This window comes from Schistocerca gregaria, chromosome X (genome assembly GCF_023897955.1).
Source record: "Schistocerca gregaria isolate iqSchGreg1 chromosome X, iqSchGreg1.2, whole genome shotgun sequence".
Taxonomy (NCBI): Eukaryota; Metazoa; Arthropoda; class Insecta; order Orthoptera; family Acrididae; genus Schistocerca; species Schistocerca gregaria.
In genome coordinates this window covers 771750547-771765668 of record NC_064931.1, presented here as the reverse complement: position 1 = coordinate 771765668, position 15122 = coordinate 771750547, and the positions used below count along the sequence as shown (strand labels likewise).

Genomic DNA, 15122 nt, shown 5'->3' with positions numbered 1-15122 from the left:
TTTTATCTTGGAAGCATTTAATATCACTATGTAAGTGATTTCAGATTGTGACTGGATTGGATTCATGGGGTTAAAGGGACCAGACTACAAGGTCATCAGTCCCTCCATACTACATGCTTCCAGCTTTTGATATCAGCATTATTCACACATTTCTCAGGTAAAGTCAGTTTTAATTACGAGACATCAATGTCATGTATCTAGTGTTATAATTATAGATGTCACTATTTCTTCTGAACTGTACTGAATTATTTATAACAAATTTTGAGTGGTATATATATATATATATATATATACACACTCCTGGAAATGGAAAAAAGAATACATTGACACCGGTGTGTCAGACCCACCATACTTGCTCCGGACACTGCAAGAGGGCTGTACAAGCAATGATCACACGCACGGCACAGCGGACACACCAGGAACCGCGGTGTTGGCCGTCGAATGGCGCTAGCTGCGCAGCATTTGTGCACCGCTGCCGTCAGTGTCAGCCAGTTTGCCGTGGCATACGGAGATCCATCGGAGTCTTTAACACTGGTAGCATGCCGCGACAGCGTGGACGTGAACCGTATGTGCAGTTGACGGACTTTGAGCGAGGGCGTATAGTGGGGATGCAGGAGGCCGGGTGGACGTACCGCCGAATTGCTCAACACGTGGGGCGTCAGGTCTTCACAGTACATCGATGTTGTCGCCAGTGGTCGGCGGAAGGTGCACGTGCCCGTCGACCTGGGACCGGACTGCAGCGACGCACGGATGCACGCCAAGACCGTAGGATCCTACGCAGTGCCGTAGGGGACCGCACCGCCACTTCCCAGCAAATTAGGGACACTGTTGCTCCTGGGGTATCGGTGAGGACCATTTGCAACCGTCTCCATGAAGCTGGGCTACGGTCCCGCACACCGACAGGCCGTCTTCCGCTCACGCCCCAACATCATGCAGCCCGCCTCCAGTGGTGTCGCGACAGGCGTGAATGGAGGGACGAATGGAGACATGTCATCTTCAGCGATGAGAGTCGCTTCTGCCTTGGTGCCAATGATGGTCGTATGCGTGTTTGTCGCCATGCAGGTGAGCGCCACAATCAGGACTGCATACGACTGAGGCACACAGGGCCAACACCCGGCACCATGGTGTGGGGAGCGATCTCCTACACTGGCCGTACACCTCTGGTGATCGTCGAGGGGACACTGAATAGTGCACGGTACATCCAAACTGTCATCAAACCCATCGTTCTACCATTCCTAGACCGGCAAGGGAACTTGCTGTTCTAACAGGACAATGCACGTCCGCATGTATCCCGTGCCATCCAACGTGCTCTAGAAGGTGTAAGTCAACTACCCTGGCCAGCAAGATCTCCGGATCTGTCCCCCATTGAGCATTTTTGGGACTGGATGAAGCGTCGTCTCACGCGGTCTGCACGTCCAGCACGAACGCTGGTCCATCTGAGGCGCCAGGTGGAAATGGCATGGCAAGCCGTTCCACAGGACTACATCCAGCATCTCTACGATCGTCTCCATGGGCGAATAGCAGCCTGCATTGCTGCGAAAGGTGGATATACACTGTACTAGTGCCGACATTGTGCGTGCTCTGTTGCCTGTGTCTATGTGCTTGTGGTTCTGTCAGTGTGATCATGTGATGTATCTGACCCCAGGAATGTGTCAATAAAGTTTCCCCTTCCTGGGACAATGAATTCACGGTGTTCTTATTTCAATTTCCAGGAGTGTATATATAATATATCCTTTTCCTTCCCTCCTTCCTGATGAAGCAGCCGCCAGTTGCTAAAGCTCGAAATTCTGTGTGTGTGTTTGTGTGTTTTATTCATTGTGCCTATCTACCGGCGCTTTCCTGCTTGGTCAGTCTTGGAATCTTTGTTTTTAATATATTTTTCCCATGTGGAAGTTTCTTTCTATTTTATATATATATGATGATGTAAATAAAATAGAAGGAAACTTCCACATGGGAAAAATATATTAAAAACAAAGATTCCAAGACTGACCAAGCAGGAAAGCGCCGGCAGACAGGCACAATGAACAAAACACACAAACACACACACAGAATTACTAGCTTTCGCAACCGATGGTTGCTTCTTCAGGAAGGAGAGGGAAAGACGAAAGGATGTGGGTTTTAAGGGAGAGGGTAAGGAGTCATTCCAATCCCGGGAGCGGAAAGACTTCCCTTAGGGGGAAAAAAAGGACAGGTGTACACTCGCGCGCGCGCTCGCACACACACACACACGCACACACACACACACACACACACACACACACACACACACACACACACACACACACACACACACAGTGTGCACCTGTCCTTTTTTTCCCCCTAAGGGAAGTCTTTCCGCTCCCGGGATTGGAATGACTCCTTACCCTCTCCCTTAAAACCCACATCCTTTCATCTTTCCTTTTCCTTCCCTCTTTCCTGACGAAGCAACTGCCGGTTGCGAAACCTCGAAATTTTGTGTGTGTGTTTGTGTGTTATTTTATAGTGCCTGTCTACCGGCGCTTTCCCGCTTGGTAAGTCTTGGAATCTTTGTTTTTTAATATATTTTTCCCATGTGGAAGTTTCTTTCTATTTTATATATAAATATAAAATTCCTTAAACAATTCTCTATAAAGATGATTATGGGTGAGCAACACACACATTTGTGGCTTAATTTAGAAACATGTAGAGTTTTCCTTCAAGACGACTTACCCCAAAATATAGTTCTGGATGAGAGCACTCAAAACAAGTTCACTTAATAATATGCTTCTCTTCATGACTCAATGACAGTGGCAGCTGAACTGAGGTGGTTGCAAAACTAAATTTATTTTTACAGTTTAAATTCTTGTAACCATGTGCACCCCAAAAAGTTCAAAGGTCCTGCTAAACTCAATAAAGCTTGTTTATTCTTTAAATTTATTGTTGGTGTCAAATGCTTCATTGTGGGAAACTGAAAAAATTAAATACATCGCTTTTTTTTTTTTTTTTTAATCTGGGTCACCATTTGAAGGAATCCAGTCAATAATTCTTTTAAGCATTTAATTAACAGTATCTTCTACTGTTATGTCTATTGGGGATCAATAATAATACTTGTGGAACTAGTAAAAAGAATAAATTCTGCTCAACATGTACTAAATACATGAAAAGAAACAGTGGACTTCATATTGAATATTGTAGAACTCAATGAATTTCCACAACTCAGAAAAATTACGTCTACAGCCGTTGAATGCACAGATTTCTGCATTCCTTTTACTGAGTATAATGAGAGTAATTTGTTAATTATATTGTTCATACAGTTGAGTGTTGTGTAAACAGTGATACAGTGAGTGCTAACAAAACAAGTACAGTTTCACAGAGGCACAAAAATGAGGAAAACCAGAAAAATGCAGATGACAAACTGTACCAACTTATCAATTACACTGCAGATACCAGATAGCTACATAAAAGACAGTGTGTGCTATTACAAACAAAAAAAAAAAAAAAAAAAAAAAAAAAAAAAAAAAAAAAAAACCACACCTCACTGATGTTGGTGAAACTTCATTGAAAGATGTATTAGTGAAAGATAAAGAAAACTGTGTTTAATTACTTGAAAGAAAACAGAGGTACAAAAACTGAGCATTTACCTCAAGATTAATATCAGTAAGCAATTGCATAACGTATCTGCAGGTGAAAAGTAAAATCTTGCCCTCAAAGCCTATAATGTCACTTATAATTTCAGTCCATATTTAACTTAAAGCAATAAAACTGTCATGCTCAATTTGGCAAATTCTGGCTCTGAAAGGCTTCAACATTTCCTATTATCTACAAAAATGAAAAACTATTTAAAAATAATAAAAAAAATTCCTGTTACATAGAGGGAGCTAGCAGCAAGTAAGTGAATGAATCTTGATACACTTCCATGTATCTTCATTTCTTTTATAATATATTTTGAGAATATTTAATGTGTTCACTCAAATGCTAAAACAGTTGTTTTTCAGATTTTCTAGCAAACAATGAAAGTCAGTCATCTGGAAAGTTCTTGCAGGAGACAGTTGGCAAAATTTGCCCCGAATGTTTGTATCAATTTTCATGTGGACAGGTCACTACACATGTAATCTGAATACTAATGTAAAGTTTCAGAGCAGCTGATATATGGTGCAGATTACAAAAATGTTCTTGTCATTATGAACTGTCCATGAGTTAGATTTACTTAATGGTGGTTTCCCAGCATTTACCACAATACTTTCCTTCCCTGGGGCAAATTGTGCATGTTAACTTTTGAATAACTGAACATATTTTGTTGGCTGGTCACTGAGAACTACGGAGAATGTCCAACAGAATCTCCAGATTTCCGTAACTAGTCAGTGTGTGTGTGTGTGTGTGTGTGTGTGTGTGTGTGTGTGTGTGTGTGTTTGGAGAATGCTAAAGGTAGGAAGTTCATTAATAGTTAAAGAAATGATAAAAAAATCCCAAAAAATCAGTCTTATCACATTGTACACAAATAGGAGGTCACCAGATACATTGACACAATAGTACTTAAAAAGCACAATATATACATATATTTATATATATATATTTCTGCCACATAATGTATACAATAAACTTCCTGAAATACAAAATATATATTTTAATAAATAGTAACACTATGAAACAAAGTCAAAGTCAAATACAGAAAGTACCATCACCAATTCATGAAACTCTACAGTGACATAATTCCTCAAATTATAAAAGTTTATAAAATATTGTTTGTAAAGCACATGTTAACTGCTCCGTGAAGTGACTAGTAGCATTCTGATGTTCTCTGTCACAAACAGGAAGTGAGTGAGTGAATGAGTGTGTGTGTGTGTGTGTGTGTGTGTGTGTGTGTGTGTGTGTGTGTGTGTCCAAACTGAGAGGTTACCAAACTCGCACTGCAACACAACAGCATACAACATGTTGTTAATACTGACAATCTAGTAAAATGAAGTGCAGCCACTTGAAAGTGGGCAAAGTTACTGAATATCAATCACACCTTCAACAAAACGTTTTCAAAAATGAATGCTGGCAGCTCATTTTAACAGTATTCATGATATACTAAATACATTGAACTTGCCACAATAGATATAGTAATTGTTGTCATGATCACATTAACACCTATTGTATGTGTTATCCTTACACCTACATTCTGTAGCCTAGGTCATCACAAATGTGGGATTACTATTTCTTTTAATCGAATGTGGAAAATGATACAATAAAAGTGTTTTAGGAATGAAACATTGACATATGCTGAATTTCAGCAATCATGATTCTGTTTTCTAAAAATAAAGTCACATTCTCTACACAGTGAGCTAGGTGAGATTCCAAGCTAAAAAGAAAAGCAACATTAAACAAAAAAGTATGACAAGTCCATAGGAAACAGATGGCATGAAACTCCACTACACTAATGGATATTTGAGCTGCTGGCAACAAACATTTTAATACCATTAAACGGGAAGCTGTCTGTTGGAGAACAGCAAAAGTAAGATGGTGGCAGGATCAATTTGGAGCTTTTGGTGAAGGAAACTTTGAAGTGAACTGGAAAGACACAGGTCTAATAACAATGCACAAGACACCAAAAGTACTACATCTCTGCTAACAAACAATAAAATTCATACATACAGACAATATTGCACAACAGTTTCTATTACAAAAACTAGTCAATAACATTTTTAAACTATCAAACAATAAAAATAACATTTAAATAATAATTAAATGCATAATACAATTTCTGCATCTTCAGTCCCTATATTGAAGCAGTGAAATATCCCTAACACTGAATATATTCTTCTGTTCTTAACCACATAGTCCTTTCTACGTTAAACATACATATGCAAATTTACCACTCCTTAATGAGGTAGGCATGTATTTTCTGTAGAGATAACCAATCAGACTACAACATTACAATGGGCTAGAGGTCACCCATGCATAAATGAGATACATAATTGTTCACAATGCTGCAACACTGAATTTGGTCCCAATTGAACATTTACTTCACCCTGATATGTCACAGTGTGTCTTTTCTGCCATTACATGTGGAGAATGAGAAGGTAAACACACTTTGCAGAAGACATTTTGTTTAATACAAGTCCTTGCCAAATTAATATGGAAAGCATATAGTCAAGTACATTTACTTCACTAAATACATTAAGCATTCAAAATTTGAATAGAAGCTACAAACAATTAATGTTCATTACAAAAGGAAATGAAAAGTATATCTACAGACAAGTACAAAGAACTAAGAGAACAAACCTTCCAGGTAAAAGAAAATTAAGTTTTACATATGCTACATTTTGTCAGTTTAAAGAATGAGAAGTATAACAAATGTATAATAACATTGTGCATGCCATATCATTGCAAATACAAATTGGGGTATAGGGAGTAAAACACACACACACACACACACACACACACACACACACACACACACACACACACACAGAGAGAGAGAGAGAGAGAGAGAGAGAGAGAGAGAGAGAGAGAGAGAGAGAGAGAGAGGGAGGGAGGGCGGGGGGGGGGGGGGGAGGGAGGGAGGGAAAGGGAGGGAGGGAGTTGAGAGATGGAGTGTGGAGGGGAAAGAAACAACAGCAAGGTGGGAGAATACGAGGAGGGAAGAGTGGAGATGGTTGGAGTACTTGGGATGGGGCTAGGCCCTGTGGTGGAAATAGGAGGGTATAAGAGGTGAACACTACACTACACTACACACTTATCATTACAGTTGCCGATACAAGACAGTTACACGATGACACCTCACACTCAGTGGTGTCCACTATAAGGGCCTGAGCCACATGAGCAAAATAAATCAATCGTTCACAGAATGTGCTTTAATGAAATCGTAATCTGAGATGTGTAACTGAAGGAAAAAAGTGTAAAGGATGATGGGAAATTTGACTGAGAGAAAGAGGGGGCTGTAATGGAGAGAGGGAAAATGGAAGGAAGGAAAATGGGGAAGAAAGCTGGAACGAGGAAGGTATGATTACAGGGAGGGGAGAGAGGTGTTTCGAAGAGAGAGGGTATGTGTAGGATAGTGGGAGTTGAGTATGTCAGAGAGAGAGAGAGAGAGAGAGAGAGAGAGAGAGAGGGAGGGAGGGAGGGGGGAGGGAGAGGGAGAGGGGGGGGGGAGAGAGAGAGAGAGAGAGAGAGAGAGAGAGAGAGAGAGAGAGAGAGAGGGAGGGGGGGGAGGGAGAGGGGGGAGAGGGAGAGGGAGAGAGAGAGTGGAGTGGGGGAGTCAGTACGGGTCATAGGAAGGAAGATTAGTGTTTATTGTGCAGTCAACATAGAGGTCATTGAAGATGGAGCACAAACCCTGAATGTTTCAAAGATGGGGAAGGAAATTGGCTGCATCCTTTCAAAGGAACCATCTTAGCATTTGCCTGGAGCGATTTAGGGAACACAGAAAACCTAAATTTGGATGGCCGGAGGCATATTGACCCATTGTCCTTCCCAATGAGAGATGGTCTATGGGGAGAGAGACCGAGCGAGGTGGCGCAGTGGTTAGCACACTGGCCTCGCATTCGGGAGGACGACGGTTCAATCCCGTCTCCGGCCATCCTGATTTAGGTTTTCTGTGATTTCCCTAAATCGCTTCAGGCAAATGCCGGGATGGTTCCTTTGAAAGGGCACGGCCGATTCCCTTCCCCATCCTTCCCTCACCCGAGCTTGCGCTCAGTCTCTAATGACCTCGTTGTCGACAGGACGTTAAACACTAATATCCTCCTCTTCTTTTATGGGGAGAGAGGGAGGCGGGAAGGAAATGTAACGAGATGGGAGAGGGAAGAGGAGGAGGGGGGAAGAGGAAAGAAGGAGGGGGGAAGGGGAGGGAACAAGGGAGGAGGGGGAGGTAGGGATTGAGTAAGCAATGTGTGATGGTGAGGGGGAGAAAAGTGTAATTAAGGTGAGAAGTATAAGGTATATGTGAGAAAGGAAAGTGTCCAGGATACAAGGTCAAGTGCTTATGACATGATAGAGGACAGTGGGAAAATGTTATAATAATCTTAAACTGATGTATGATTATCTAACCTGGTAACTGTTTTAAAATAACAAAATTTTATGACAAATTAAAACTGTATGCCAGACCAGTACTTGAAGCTAGGCTACAGGCATTGTGACAATTATCCAAACACACAAATCAATCTGTCTACCTAAAACCTCCAATCAATCAGAACCTTTGCTCTAATTTAAATGCTATTAAAAAGATGAAATTTGTAATGAACAGCAATTTTTAACTCATTCTAAAAGAAAATCAGTGAATGTGCTCTCCATGCAACAGTCCATAATTCATGATAGTTGAGAAGAATAGGGAAAACTAGCCTAAATGTCTTCCATGTCAATACTTGCAACTTTCGGCAGAGGACAGCTGCTTGAGCCTCTGACTTCCATTCCCTGCATGTCGATGCAAAATGTACGGTTTTTCATTAAGGATACAGACAAATCTGTTCTTTGAACACTAGTATAATGCTTCTCATGGATCTTATGATGTCTGACTAAATGTTCTTTGCGAGTAAATCTCTTATGACACACAGTACAAATGTAAGGTCGCAAGATGGTCTCCATACTACTAGCTGTCACTTGCCAGTGTTCGTTTTCCTGATGTTTGATAAGGTGCTCATCTTCAGAAAAACACTGTCCACAGAAATTGCACTTGTAAGGCTGGTCTGTCCTACTGTCTTCTGATTCCTTCTTAATATTTTCAGTTGAAGGCCCTGCAGTCACAAAAATTTTATTAGGATGCAGTTCTGAAAAATGAGTAATGTTTCGATGCCTTGCCAAATGTTCTTTTCTTGTAAATGGTTTCGAACAGATGTCACAATTATAAGGCCTCCCACCTGTGTGAGAAAGAGTGTGTCTCGACAAATGTTCCTTTCTGTTAAAGGCTCGGCCACATAAATGGCAAGGAAATGGTTTTACATCTCCATGCAATGACAGATGTCGTTTTAGAGAACCTCGGCGAGGAAAAACTTTGCCACATATACTACAAGCAAATGTTCGGAACTCAACACCAGCTCCATTATTGTCAGTAGTGTCTCCAGATAATGCTTCTGCGAGTTTGTAACACTGGCCACACAATGAACAAGAAAATGCTGCCTTGCTGATTATGTATCGCCGATGTGTTACCGTAGAATTTGAACCATGCTTTTCAAAAACATCCCACATCTGTGGCAGTTTCTCTTTCCTTTTCTGCTGAACTTCAAAAATATCCTTATCAGTTTCAGCCTCATGTTCTGAGAATTCGAGGTTTATCTTTTCCTCATTACTGTTTGAACCCCTGAAACAACAATAATACACATATTGACAACAATAAACAAAGAAAGAAAGAACTTCTGATAAGATTCATAAATCTAAAAATATGGTTGATATCTCTCACTCAATTGACTAAAGCATTAGCAACTAATAACAGACATTAATCTTTAAATTACACACTTATGTAATATGTAACAAACATGCATTATGAAGCATTTGAGAATTCCAATCAGACTGACCAAACCAAAGTAAATTAACTACTCCCAAATGTGTAATGTGTTGTTATGGCACCAAAACAGCCACAATGTCGAGATCCAAACCAATAACAAAGTGGATAATGCTTAAATTATGTGCTTGACTAACAGCATCTCCAAGTTTGCCCCGGTAGATGGATATTGTCAAAGCAGAATCTTTTCAGTAAAGCATGAGCTGCATCAGCTACAGCTATGAAGTTCTACAGCCATCTTCATTAGCACCAAAGTAGGGTAGCTTGACCTCTTGTTGCAATCTGCTTATAGTTTCTCAACTTCTGACTGCCTTGGTTATTATATTCTCCTTTCCACACTTTTATGTGGCTTTCGAGACTATGCTTGTCTTGTACAGGCACAGGCTGAATTGACCACTGCCTAGAAACATTGAGAAGCTGCATTTGCACTGGCTGATAGGCTTCAGGCTACTACCCTAAGGTGCAGCGATGCTGGAGCACCTGTAGAGAATGCTGTGATGACTCTGGTGCCTCTGTAATCCCCATGTCACCACTTTCCAGTGTGTAATATCTGACCAGTTTGTCCTCACTTGAGAGTGAGTCATGGACAGGTGGGATTGTGTATCTTTGGGCAGAAAGTGAATGTGGGAACTGGGTGCACAAGCTATGACCTTGTGCCATAGCAACAGTTATGAGGTGCTGCCCAGTGATGACAACACATCTGAGCCAGTACAGGACACCTCGTTTGTTGGGCCAGTAGCCAATTTTCCAGCCAAGTTTACACAAGCACAGAGCATACGTACATTGGTCGTTGGGTATCCCAATATTAGGTGGGTAATAGAGTGCCTCCGGGGAACAGCAGCTACATTGGCAAAGAAGAACAGGGTGCACTCAGTCTGCCTGGATGTCTTGTCCAATATGTGGAGGTGGCTCTGGTCGCCTGAACCTACTGGGTGCAACCAGCTGCAAACTGTACCTCCTGTCAGCATGAATGACACTTGCAACCTGGGTTCTGAGTCTGCCTGTCCTTTCTTTTGTATGGCTGGTTGAATTGGTAAACACAATTTAGCCACACACATGGAAATACTGTTTGCAGCATCACATCCAGTACTGATTGCAATCCTCTGATTTCGAGCTGAGAGAATGGCCTAAACTAGAGGTTTAAGCAACTGTATGACTATCTTGGATGCAAGTTTCTCATTTTTCACTATCAGGCGGAGAACTGTACCCCTCAAATAGGTTAGGTGTGCTTTACACAAAGGAAGCAGCTACTCAAATCTGACTTGCCAACTGGGTATTTTTAGGCTGATTGCTCCATAGGGTCAATGATGAATTACCTGCCATAATCAGAGAAAACAATCACTCACATTACACTTGGATGAATACTTTTGTCCTTGCTCATCAGAAAGAGAATATGATATAATGGTATTAGTAACCTGCAAGATCATCCATAGAAAGGTCCCAGAATTTGTCTTGCTTATGAGTTAATAATGCCCACACAGTATTACAAACAGAAAGTGGACTGAAACCAGAATCGCACAGCAGTGAAATATTAAATTCAGACTGCATATGTATCACAGGGGAAGGCTAGATAACTACGGTGGTGGCATATTTATTGACACAAGTAGTTCAATAATACCTACTGAGGATATTACAAATTTTGGTTGTAAAATAATCTGAGAGGAGTTAAGCATACAAGGCACTGTGGCGGAGAGCATTTAAGAAAAAAAAATTAATAAATATTGTAATTTCACTCATCAGATTATAGCATTAGAGGGGAGATTTCAACTTACCAGCTACAGAATAGGAGAGTCATGTGATTAAATCTAGTGCCAGGTACAGGAATTTGAGAGGGATTTAATTACAACTCCTTTGTAAAAAATGCTTTGAGAAGTTAGTAACAGAACCAATTCGTGTGGATAATGTCTTACACCCCCAAATATACAAAGGTATAATCCCAGTGGGATGGAAATCAGTACATGCGATGTACATGCACAGAAAAAAAAAAGTTCAAAATTTCAGAAAAATTGGACAATTTATTTAAGAGAAAGAGCTTTGCAAACTGACCAATTCACTAACATGTTGGTTCACCTCTAACCCTTATGCAAGCAGTTATTTATCTTGGTAATCATTGGCAGAGTTGTTGGATGTCCTCCTGAGGGATATCATGCCAAATTCTATCGAATTGGCACATCAGATCTTCAAAATCCTGAGATGATTAGAGGGCCCTGTCCATAATGCTCCAAATGTTCTCAAATGGGGAGAAATCTGGTGACTTTTCTGGCCAAGAATGGAGACAAGCAGTAGAAACTCTCACTGTGTGCAGCCAGGAATTATCTTGCTGCATTGCAAGCCAAGTATGGCTTGCCATGATATGCAACAAAACGGGATGTAGAATTTTGTCGATGTACAACTGTGTTGTAAGGATGTCGCAGATGACAACCAAAGAGGTCCTGCTATGAAAAGAAATGGCACCCCAGATCATCACCCATGGATGTCAGGCAGCATGATGGGCGCCAGTCAGGTTGGCATTCCACCGCTGTTCAGGGATGTTTTCGACTTGGAATATCATTGACTGGAGTAGAACTGTCTTCAGTTGTGAGCCCCTCTTCAAACTGAGTCCGGATGACCAGTGAAGACACGTCTGGAGATGGCCCTCAAATCCCAGACAGTATTCAGTACAACACCATACTGCCACTTAGTGAATGAATTATGAGCTTACTAAGTAACAGATCAGATTTGTAACTGGATCAGAAGACTTAGAAAAGACAAAGCAACATAGTGTTCTCAATGGGATTAAATGATGAACAGTTAATTTTGCGAGTACCCTAAGCAAGTGTTACAAGGTCAGTAACATTTATAATACTCTCCTGGAAATTGAAATAAGAACACCGTGAATTCATTGTCCCAGGAAGGGGAAACTTTATTGACACATTCCTGGGGTCAGATACATCACATGATCACACTGACAGACCCACAGGCACATAGACACAGGCAACAGAGCATGCACAATGTCGGCACTAGTACAGTGTATATCCACCTTTTGCAGCAATGCAGGCTGCTATTCTCCCATGGAGACGATCGTAGAGATGCTGGATGTAGTCCTGTGGAACGGCTTGCCATGCCATTTCCACCTGGCGCCTCAGTTGGACCAGCGATCGTGCTGGACGTGCAGACCGCGTGAGACGACGCTTCATCCAGTCCCAAACATGCTCAATGGGGGACAGATCCGGAGATCTTGCTGGCCAGGGTAGTTGACTTACACCTTCAAGAGCACGTTGGGTGGCATGGGATACATGCGGACATGCATTGTCCTGTTGGAACAGCAAGTTCCCTTGCCAGTCTAGGAATGGTAGAACGATGGGTCCGATGACGGTTTGGATGTACCGTGCACTATTCAGTGTCCCCTCGACGATCACCAGAGGTGTACGGCCAGTGTAGGAGATCGCTCCCCACACCATGATGCCGGGTGTTGGCCCTGTGTGCCTTGGTCGTATGCAGTCCTGATTGTGGCGCTCACCTGCACGGCGCCAAACACGCATACGACCATCATTGGCACCAAGGCAGAAGCGACTCTCATCGCTGAAGACGACACGTCTCCATTCGTCCCTCCATTCACGCCTGTCGCGACACCACTGGAGGCGGGCTGCACGATGTTGGGGCGTGAGCGGAATATGGCCTAACGGTGTGCGGGACTGTAGCCCAGCTTCATGGAGATGGTTGCGAATGGTCCTCGCCGATACCCCAGGAGCAAGTGTCCCTAATTTGCTGGGAAGTGGCGGTGCGGTCCCCTACGGCACTGCGTAGGATCCTACGGTCTTGGCGTGCATCCGTGCGTCGCTGCGGTCCGGTCCCAGGTCAACGGGCACGTGCACCTTCTGCCGACCATTGGCGACAACATCGATGTACTGTGGAGACCTCACGCCCCACGTGTTGAGCAATTCGGCGGTACGTCCACTCGGCCTCCCGCATGCTGACTATACGCCCTCGCTCAAAGTCCGTCAACTGCACATACGGTTCACGTCCACGCTGTCGCGGCATGCTACCAGTGTTAAAGACTGCGATGGAGCTCCGTATGCCAAGGCAAACTGGCTGACACTGACGGCGGCGGTGCACAAATGCTGCGCAGCTAGCGCCATTCGACGGCCAACACCGCGGTTCCTGGTGTGTCCGCTGTGCCATGCGTGTGATCATTGCTTGTACAGCTCTCTCGCAGTGTCCGGAGCAAGTATGGTGGGTCTGACACACCGGTGTCAATGTGTTCTTTTTTCCATTTCCAGTAGTGTATATGTGAACAATCAAGTGGATAATGTCAGAAGTTCAGTGAGGATGTTTACAAATTATGCTGTTGTCTACAGTCAGACTGCTATGCCAAAAGCCTGTAGCAAAACACAGGAAGACCTGAAGACTGTCGCTCCAAGTACTGGCAGTTGACCCTTAAGGTAGATAAATGCGACGTATCATGCATAGATAGTAGTAGGTGAAGAAATACAATACTTCTTAATTACACTATTGGTGACACACCACTGGAAATGGTACCAGCCATAAAACATAGGTTTTGAGTACTGTTCATCAGTCTGGGAACCCCGCCAGGTGGATTAATAGAAGAGAGAGAGAAAAAATTCAACAAAGAGCAACACGTTACATCACAGGATCATTTGATAAGTGCAAGAATGTTACGGAGATGGTCAAAAAAACTACAGCAGAAGACACTACAGAAGAGGAATAGCATATTCTGAAGAGGTTTATTGTTGTGATTCATAGGAGGCAGACAAATATGGAAAAACCAAAAACACATCACCATGCCCAATATGGAGTAGGAAACCTGTTGGCATTCCAGTCACCTCGGATGGGTAAACAAAGGTTCTCTATAGTTTTCAATGGAATCTTATATCACATTTCCTGCAAAATATTGCCAAGTTCAGGCAATGATGATGGAGGTAGATATAAATTCCACACCCTTCTCTCCAAAGCAGACCACAAAGACTCAAAATTATCAAGATCTAGTGGCTGTGGTGGCCAGGAGAGATACAACTCATTCTCATGCTCACAAGGCCAGTCCTGGACGATGCAGGCTGTGTAAGCAGGACCCTGTCATCTTGGAACACAGCATCACCAATGGGAACACACACTGTACCATGGGATCATCCTCAGCAGATAAAATGGGCATAAAATCCTTGGCATTGATGCAAACTTCGAGAGTAACCATGGGTGCCATGACATGGCTGACCAAATCATCACTGAACCCCTGTCACGTTTCACTCTTCAGACATAAACTTGGCCAGAAGTTGGAAATAGCGTGAAACAAGACTCATCCGACCAAATGACATCCATCCATTGCTCCACTGTTCGGATTTTATGGCTTCGGCACCACGTTTTCCTCTTACGGGCATTTGCATCACTGATGAGCGGTTTTGGAATTACAGCTCATCCTGCATTTCCCTATTTACGGAGTTTCCTTTGTGTTGTTTTGGTAGTGATAGGGTTCACAAGTGTGATATTAGTTATGCAGTGACTTTTACAGCTTTTTGTCACAATCCTCTTCAATTACTACCTGTCATGATTACTCGACACACTTTTATCCGCACTGTGAATTAGTGCACGACATTTTTCTTCTTTCCTTGAGCGCAATACAAATCTTCTATATGATGCCTCAAGAAACACCAAACACTTTGGCTACCTTGGTTACAAAAACCCCACCATACCA

At 42.6% G+C, this 15122-nt stretch overlaps 1 protein-coding gene across 1 annotated transcript in view; it reads right to left on the bottom strand.

The window, feature by feature from the left end:
* Positions 1 to 7164: 7164 nt before the first annotated feature.
* LOC126298823 (zinc finger protein 263-like) overlaps positions 7165 to 15122 on the bottom strand; it is a 98845-nt gene continuing 90887 nt past the window's right edge. Inside the window, exon 5 of the mRNA XM_049990290.1 lies at positions 7165 to 9235. Coding sequence (XP_049846247.1) covers positions 8281 to 9235 — 955 coding nt within the window. The 3' untranslated portion in view covers positions 7165 to 8280. The remainder of the gene's footprint in view (positions 9236 to 15122) is intronic.